This window comes from Halyomorpha halys, unplaced genomic scaffold (assembly GCF_000696795.3).
Source record: "Halyomorpha halys isolate HHAL.00 unplaced genomic scaffold, Hhal_1.1 Scaffold348.1, whole genome shotgun sequence".
NCBI lineage: Eukaryota > Metazoa > Arthropoda > Insecta > Hemiptera > Pentatomidae > Halyomorpha > Halyomorpha halys.
This window is the reverse complement of record NW_027116547.1, coordinates 264,999-274,533: the sequence shown is the minus strand read 5'-3', so window position 1 is coordinate 274,533 and position 9,535 is coordinate 264,999. Positions and strand designations below refer to the sequence as shown.

Here is a 9,535-nt window from a genome sequence, read left to right as displayed (position 1 = left end):
TTTGAAAATAAAAGTTCAGAGTATATTAGATCAAAATTGTGTGTGTAAATAATAAAATAAAATAATATTTTTATAACATAAATATCATAAGAAATAGATAAAAAGAAAGCAAATACACAAAAACAATACTAATTTGACAGTTAGAACAAGTAAAAATGAAGTATTACAGCAATGCGGACCATACTACATTAGACAATTGTAAGTAATGCTTCTAGTTATTTCAAATCATAAATAATGAGAGAACTTTAAAATTGGTCTGAACAACCTTAAAAATAAATGAAATCTCTATCAAATCATTAAAATAAAGTATTTAATAAGTAAAAAAAAATAAAAAGACACCACCTTTCGATTTCCTCTTCTGTATCTTCTCCTGAACTTGCTGGACCAGGGCTGACTCTTCTCCTGTTGTCAACGGGAGAGGGTGGACGAGGCACATATTCAATAATTTCTTCTTCACTCTCAGGTAAATTTTTGTCAGGTGGATGCAAGGCAAACCTGGATAGATCACAGTTTTTTATGATGTAATAGATTCTAAAATAACATAATTTTGTCAAATAAAAATCTCAAAAAACATTTAACTTCAGATTTTGGAAGATGCTTGCTTTTTTTTACTACCTATATTATGTCATTAAATCAATGTTTTTTTTGGTTTTTTTTTAAATGGCTTCATAACGTAAAAATAAATTTTGGTGTCTGTTAATTTGACAGATTCAATAAATCTAGTATTAACCTCGATTAATAAAATTAAAGAAAATTCAGTTTAAATAATATCAGTGTAAGAGCCACGAAACAGCTTTAAAAAACTAAAGACCATCTGTCTGAAAAAAAAATTAATTGATCAATGAATGATTAGCAGTTACACCAAAATAGATTCCCTCCCCTCCCCCTTGGCTCTTAGTCAAATTGTAAATTGATTGCTAGACAAATGTAAACATAATTCTCATAACTCTAGAGAAATGAAGTTCTTTTTCTAATGACTTTAAAAGTACTCAAAACTTCAATCACCTCCTCCAAGGAAGTCTCATTCTTCTGGAATAACAGGTCTCAATCCATTCTTTAGTTACAATCTTTCCCTGGCCAAGGACCTGGTTAAATTTTGGAGTGTTTGGAAAAGCACATCTATAACATACATTAAAAAAAAAAAATTAGTTCTGGATATATAATTAAATAAAATTTAAATAATGTATTCCTAGATATTAACTTCCTAAAATCAATATTTCATCTTGGTTCCATGAATCACGTATATAAAAAAAAAAAATTGTAAATAGCCATCAATTAAATTAAACAGCAATAGACAAATTACAAATGAAAATAATATACAACCAATTACTTTACCTTCCACAAGAGCTATTGATAATTTTTTTACTATATAACTCACAAAGCATATAAAATAATAATGACTCATTAGTTTCAATTACTAAAGATATTACAATACATTTTTCTAATGGAAAAAAATTTAAATAAAGAAAGATTATAAAATATGTTGTTTCATGAAATATATTTCAGTAATTTAATTATTAAATTATGATTAGGCAATATATTGTACAGCACAATAATAGTTAAATATAATATGATAAATTTTAAAGTACTCACAGTAAATGTGTGCAAGTGCTGTCCCAGTCAGGTCTGTACTTTGCTCCCATAGCTAGAGCCTTATTTCTTAAATCACTTCGATAAGGGTTCTGAAAGCCACTAATAGCAAAAACAACACCTCCCATCAACTGATTAAAAGGTTTTTCAGGAGCTTTTTTAGGAACTATATTTTTTTTTGTATCTTCTTTGTTCTTACTTGGTGCCTTTCTATTAGAGGATTCTCCATTGGCTAAAGCAGAAGTTGAACTTAGTGCTGGAGATCCATTAAACTTTGGATTCGGCTTTGCTTTTGGTGTCCTTGGTTTATCAGGTTTCTGCTTCTTTTTGTTGTCCTTCCGAAGTACTAAAAAAAAAAAAAAAAAAAAAAGCTGATCTTTATTTCGAAACAATTTTATGTGAACAACTTACAAACAGAATTAACATGCAATGATTATGTAAAATCATGAAATCAAAATCATTAAATAATAATGATTTAAGAAAAAATTTATATAAATATACTCATATTTTAAAGAACCATCAATCATCAATTTATTCTAGTTACATTATAAAATCTGCAATGTAAGTACCTTATTCTATTATATATTTATTTATACATGTACGCACGCACGCACGCACGCCGAGGGAGGGAGCCATAGTTGTGGGATTCGCAGATGACATTGCAGTTGTTGTGGCGGCAAAGTACTTGGAAGAAGTTACCCACATTGCAAATCAGGCTGTTGCTACGGTCCATGGTTGGCTGTCTTCGGTAGGCCTACAACTTGCAGAACACAAGACCGAGGTTCTCCTAGTAACTAGCAGGAAGCAGACTGAGTCTATCACTGTTACGGTGGGTAGGCACGAGATTTATTCCCAGTCTTGCTTAAAGTACCTAGGAGTTATGATCGATGCACGTCTCCGCTTTAATGTTCACACGGAGTATATTTGCGCCAAATCTGCTAAAGTAGCATCCTTTTTGTCACACCTTATGCCAAACGTCTGAGGTCCCAAAGAAAGTAGGCGAAGGCTTCTGGCTACTGTTGTCCCCTCCATTATGTTATATGCTGCCCCAATTTGGAAGGAAGCGATGGTTACCAAATCATACAGGAGAAAGATGGTTTCAGTTTATCGCAGAGTTTGTTTAAGGACATTTAGCGCTTTCGAACTGTTTCCTAGGAAGCGGTGTGCGTGATAGCTCGAATGCCACCAGTGGAACTCCTTGTTGAAGAAAGAAGCAGGCTCTAAGGACGAAGTTTGCACTTTTCCAGAGAAGAAGAGCGAAAAATAACCATCGATCAGTGGCAGCAGTGTTGAGAGGCTGCAGATTCCGGGAGGTGGACTCACAGGTTAATACCCGATGTGGGCAAGTGGTATGGTCGCCAGCATGGTGAGGTGGATTTTTACATAACCCAAATGTTGACCGGACATGGATGCTTTAGAGCCTACCAGTACCACTTCAAACTTGACAACACCGCAGAATGCCCTGGATGTCAGACTGTCGAGGAGACCGCGGAGCACATGTTTTTCACTTGCATTCACTTTGCAGCAAAAAGAAGTGAATTGGAGAGAGTGTGTGGAGGACATATCACACCAAAGAACGTGATGAGCTATATGCTACTATCAGACCAGCATTGGAACGCAGTGACGAGATTCACCACAGTAGTCCTCAAGAGGTTAAAAGAGGAAGAGAGGGCTAGAAGACATAACTAGCATGGAAACATGAAAACCATGCAAAGAAAGGGAGGTGGCACTCAGCCATTTCCCTCCATGAAGTAATGCCTAGCGGCAGTCCCGTGGAGAGGAATGAACAGGTGTAGGGCGGTGGTTTTAGTGAGTAAAATTCCCACACACGGATAGGTACGGGCCTTTCCGTGTCTTTTGAAGATTTCCACCGACCCCCGTAAAAAAAAAAACACACACACTGGAATATGGCATTCAGTGGAAGATGGACGCACAGGCTGGTGCCCAACATCAAGGCCTGGGTGAATAGGAACCACGGGGAGGTAAACCATTATATCACCAAGTTTATCACAGGGCATGGTTGCTTCTGAGCCTAGCAGTATAGGTTTAAGCTCGATGAGACTGGAGAATGTCCATTGTGCCCAGGAATGGAAGAGAGTGCAGAACACGTTTTCTTCTTCTGTCACCGCTTTCATGAAGAGAGAAGAGAGTTCCGACGCGTTTGTGGCTCAGACCCGACAGCAGATAATATCGTCAATATTATGCTACTTAACCAAGATTATTGGATGAATGGCCAACGATTTGCTGCACAGGTGATGCAGAAGTTAAGAAATGAGAAGGAAGCTAGGCGAACCTGGAGATAGTCTAAAACAATGAGGAGGCACTCAGCCCCTCACCCCCATGATGGAATGCCTAAAGGCGGTCCCATGGAGGGTGAGAAACAGGTGTAGGCGGTGGTTTTAGTGGGTAAAAATCCCACACACCCATAGGTATGGCCTATCCATGTCTTTTGAAGATTTCCACCGACCCTCATAAAAAAAAAAAAAAAAAACACATACAGATATATGTATGCTAATAATAATAGGAGTTTTGAACTAATGACCAATTAAGAAACATAATAACTGACATACATTGAGAAACATTACATTTAACTGTAATTAAAAATATGAGAATGTTGAGCTATATAGGTTTTGGCCAATAGGACTTAGTGAGGCCTTTGGAACTTAATGAAGGAATTAATGTAGCCACTATGCTAATAAGTTTAAATACCTTTGATCTATAAGTTTTACAAAGTTCATCTTATTTTATAAATTTTTTAACAGTCTTTTGCTTTTATAATCATATAATTAAATATGATTACTAATGGCTTTTTAAATATTTACTTTTTCATGCTTTATTAAACAATTGCTTTAATACATCAAATTTTTTTTGTTTTGATCATCCTTAGGCCATCAAATTCTTTGGTATATTTTCATTACAACACTTAAGGCATAAGTACACATTGAGTGTATTAAAATAGGAAATGGATCCATCACAAAATGTGAAAAGGAATATCATACATACTACTCAGTCAAAAACTAAAAAAAAATATATAGGGGGAGACTTGCACCTAGGATCACAATTTAGTTATATATTATCTAAAATTTTTTTTTTATATAAAAATGGAAAGAGTCTCTCCTTATAGCAACATCATTCATACACACTATTTTAGCTGAGAATTCAAATTGTTAATGAATAAACAATTAAGCTAAAAGCTGTTATTTTGAGCTAAAATATTTTACTTCTAGTTTAATTGAAAACAATGACACATGGACAACCAATCTTCCGAGTGCACTGCACTCTACTGATTAAACTTTGTCCAAGTACAGCTCTTTCAACTTAACAGTAAGGGTGATTTAGGATACACAATGATTAAGGTACAGCAGTATCCTCTGTCATTTTAATTTCATATAAAGCAAAAACAACTGAATACTGATTAGGTAATGGAGGGTATTTTATGAAGCCCAGAGTAACTCATTTCCTGAAAACATACATTGTAGAGACTATGATGTGTGCTGCATATGTTTCACACAGATATTCTAATTAGAATATTATCTACCACTAAAAATTAATAAAAATCTGGTGCGGTCAGCTCATCAAACAACTTTCACTTACTACCTTTCATACGTCCCCAAGTTTTGTGTAATTTGGTGGGCTCGTGTTAAAGTTTTTTTTGATTTTTTGTGATTTTTGAAAAAAACAAAAAAAAAACTATAGTCTAGGGAGTGTGAAAATTATGAACAAAAAATTGTTATTTTTCTGCTGCTGTAAAATTCATATTTTAGAATTTTTCGAGGTGAGAATAAAGGTAATGTTATTTATTCAGTACATTAAAGGAAGATTTGTTAAAATTCATCATTTAAGCCCTGATATAAAATGATGTACAGAATCATGCTGAGCTTAATCAAAATCATTAGAGCTGTTTCTGATAACATTGAGAAATGTGAAAAATCGATTTAATAAAGAGGCACTTCTGGTCTTTCGTTTTTATCGAAAAAGTTGTTATCACATCTCAGGTATTTACCCATGTTAAGAATGTAATTTGAGTTTCACATGACTTTTCGTTTTTGAGCAGGGATCTTTAAATACGCATACATGCCCACACACCCCAGGCATGCACCCGCCTTAAATATGCAATTGTGGTTTCGTACTCCTTTTCGTTTTTTGAGCTTGCCCTACCACACAGACACAATGCATCTTGCAAAACTTGGTTATTCAGATTAATGGGATCTCAAAATGTATTTTCCTGCTAAAAAACTGAATTCGAGATTTCGCACAATCGCAATACTTTCCCTCACTATATATTCCATGAAACAGTCGGTGAAAGACAAAATTTAGCCATCAGAACAGCTGGCTTTAGTTGATAAAACAACAAGGAGAAAACTCAAATTATCAATAGAGAAACCAGTGCAAATATATAACAAAGTTATAGAAACTCATCAGTTGAAATTGTTAAGAATAATATTCGATGATCACCCACATACTTCCTTATATCATCATGATTAATTTTAATTTTTTTAATAAATATGGCAAGCTACTCCTCACCTTAAAGTCAAACAACACTCTCTACACAAATACTTTTTTTAAGCAATATCCATAGAGAATTGGAAACATTAAGTACTACTTATATCAGACAGTTTTAATTGAATTTCTAGTTGAATAAAAGTAAAAAAACAAAAAAAAAACACTAACTACAAATTGTAATACATATTTCAATTTCAAAGAACATTATTTTATGAGGTGGTATGTTGTAAAAAAAATGCATTTGTGTAAATATTTTGACAGACTTAATTAGCATAGATATTTACACATACAATTATAACACAATGAGAACGCCATGTTAACTGCTAGAAAGATAAAAATCAATTACTATACACACAGGATTAAAATAGTAAACACTATTTAATAATTAATAATACCTCTATGTTGACTAAAATCTTCATTTTCATCAAAACCACTTAAATCACTACCACTTAATTCTTCACTACCACTTAATTCTTCACTACCAGGCTCATATTCACTTCCAGAATCAGCCAATAACGCATCAATATCTTCACTGGATCCAATATCCATTTAAAGTTAGTTTCATATCTAATATTTATAACCTACTACTATAACCTCCAGCTATTAGACAAGGCCATTCTATTCTTAGAGAATTTCCCTCTTCCAATGCTCATTAAATTAATCAGAAATATACAGTTTTATTTACCTGGGGAACTAGGATTATTTTCTGAAGATGAAATATTGGTTTCAGAAGATTGTCCAATATTACCAGTAACATTTTCTTCTTCAGGCTGGGCATCTATAAATAAAAGTTTAACTTCTGTAAAACAGGTAATTTAATAAAAAATAGTGAAACAAAAAGTTATATTAATCTTACACAATGCTATCGAAGGTTTTTTCTGATTGATTATACCAGAAGTTGATGCTGCTCTAATTGCTGCTGCCCCTGGTAAAACATTTAACGTTAGAATAAAATAACATAATGTAGTAACTAATTATGTAAATCAAATTGCCTTTGAGTTCCGGTACAGGGTCTGCTTTTCGTTTGGCGAATAAGCTACCAACAGAAATCTCATCAGACTCATTATTTTTCAAATTGAACTTTCCTAAAGTTGAAACAGCACTATTTGGAGTGAACAAATTTTTACTATGCACAACGACAAAAGACAAACCATACTGGATAAACTTATTATATGGTTGAGAACAGACCAGTTTGATTCTATCCCATTTTTCTAAAGAAACAGGTTTGGCCAAATTATCCTCTTTGAAGAATCTTACATTACTTATGTTTTCTCCAAGTTTGGCTTCATGCAGTGTCATGAGAGATGAAGCAACAATGAGAACCTGCAAATCATTAGAAATGATATGACTGAGGCAAATATGCAAATTATTCAGAGAAATTCATCTTAAGAAACCTTAAAATCATCAGGATTGCTAGATTTTCCAACAAAAATTTCTATAAATGCAGAACCATAATTCCCAATATCAATAGCATTGATGGCTACAGGTGAATCCATCTGTATTACCACACTGATCTGTTTTTCTCCAGGAAGTTTGCATTTCCATTTCTTGTCATTGTAATTTGATTTTAAAAGATTCTCAGCAGGAAATGACTGAAAAAATTTGAAAAATCTGTTAATATAGGAAATTTGTTCATACACATTTGTAGAAGAAACAGGTACATACTGGATCTTCACTGCTTACGCTGACAATTCTTTCAAATTTGACCAAGGACATCCTTTTTAAAAATTACCAAAGATTGCATTTATGTCAATATTGTGTACTATTCCTAATCAATGTACACTCATAATTATAAAGTTCAAAAACAAACGATCAAGAACGATTCGATCAGTTGTCAAACCTAAGCAGGCGATGGTATTTATTCTAATAAATTAACATTTTTAAAGTCCTGGTTCAGACAAGAACTGTTTGTTGTAGATGATGGTATTACCGTGGTGGGTCTAACTTGGGTACCTTTTAGTCTCAGGATTTTTTTAAGAATGATCGACCATCCGAGTGTGAATGGCTTTATTTATCTGTTGCTATCCTCCTCGAAGCCAACATTTCTTTCTCATGTTGGGGTTCTAATTATTAATTTTTATCTAGTAATAAAATTGTATCGTACACATATATAATACGGTAATATTGATCCCTTTGCCGACACTCAAAAGTGATGGATTTTAATGCATCAGGTATCAAAAGAAAGGGAATTTCATGGAGTTATGACAAATCTTCATTTCGGTTCTTAAATTCTTACTGGAACTTTGATTAAGGATGATAGTTTACCCCTGCGGGAGCACTCGTATTAGATATGTTTCCTTGTTTTCTTTAATTCTTTCGCGCTATAAGCAATATCATACTCATTCGTACAAATAATATAGTGTTATCAAAAAAGTCTATTCACCACACACAATTGGTAAAGCTGCATGCTTTATAATGACAATATTTAAGTTATAGTTTACATAATAAGTAATTGTGTCGTCCCACTTGAAAGTATCACTTCAGTTTTACAGTTAAGATTCAGCTATCTGTAAACTTAGGAAAGTAGTATAACTTAGGAATCAATACTGAGGGACCTCATAGCTAGGCGAATAATTTAAGACATGAACATTGGAAATCTATTAAGCCGTTCATTAAAAGAAAAATCCCAACATGCTCAATTTGAGAAATAGAGCCGATGAATTGGTTAAATCATTAGCTTAAAATATTGTCATTGCTAAGACGGACAGACTAAAGAAATTTGATACGATCGTTTTCAGGATCTCGAGCCCGACTTATTTCAAAACATTCATGCTCTCTATTTAAATAATTCGAACTGTTCGCTCATCGTCATGTCAGTATCCCAAGGAACCATGGCGCTGTAGAAGCTTTGACTTAATGAGATTTGCCTAATTCGCGCTCTATTTCAAAAACTCCATTTCTAGGCTATAAAACACTGGGCACAACTTGCTTATGTACTTGGGTATTGGTGCACGGGTCAAAATATTTGAAATCCAATTTTTACCAATAAAGATATCGAAATGGTAAAAGAAAACGATTTATTGTTAACCAACGTTTCGCCCTACTTTGCAGGGCTTCATCAGGGCTTAATGAAAAACAAGATCCAAACATTGTAAGAATTGGCAAAATGTTAAAACAGGAAAAAACCAAAATATGTAAAAAAAAAAATAAAATAAAAATAAACAAAATATATAACAGAAATAATAATAACAATTTTAGAAAGAACACATATAGACGGACCAAAAACTAGTTACTAATAGAATAATAACTAGTACTAATTAATACTAATAGACATGGGCCCTGTTTCATAATATAGGGTGTTTTTTTAAGCCCGATAGAACTTGAAATTGTAAAAAATAACACAAAAAATTAAATTGTAATCAAATTTTTTTTTTTATTCGAAAGATCAATACGTGACATTAACATTTGAAAATGATTTCGGGCATATGGGCACCGCGGCTGT

The 9,535-nt window shown here is 33.3% G+C and overlaps 1 protein-coding gene and 1 long non-coding RNA gene across 4 annotated transcripts in view; one reads left to right on the top strand and one right to left on the bottom strand.

Moving 5' to 3' along the window:
- The window catches only part of LOC106681563 (uncharacterized), a 39,041-nt gene that overhangs the window by 10,642 nt on the left and 18,864 nt on the right, over window positions 1–9,535 (top strand). The window contains exon 1 of one of the 3 annotated variants that reach the window (XR_001343270.2): window positions 6,764–6,903. The exons of 1 other annotated variant lie outside the window; for it this stretch is intronic. This is a non-coding gene — a long non-coding RNA (uncharacterized lncRNA). Of the gene's footprint in view, window positions 1–6,763; window positions 6,904–9,535 lie in introns of those variants that run through there. One more of the 3 variants, XR_010845100.1, reaches the window with a different exon arrangement.
- LOC106681562 (DNA repair protein XRCC1) lies at window positions 282–7,912 on the bottom strand. The gene is made up of 8 exons (XM_067053308.1): window positions 7,759–7,912; window positions 7,488–7,685; window positions 7,086–7,416; window positions 6,950–7,018; window positions 6,779–6,871; window positions 1,594–1,936; window positions 1,006–1,119; window positions 282–495 (listed from the first exon to the last, which is right to left on the bottom strand). The coding sequence occupies exons 1-8, from the start codon at window positions 7,807–7,809 to the stop codon at window positions 297–299; spliced, it is 1,398 nt and encodes a 465-aa protein (XP_066909409.1). The 5' UTR covers window positions 7,810–7,912; the 3' UTR covers window positions 282–296.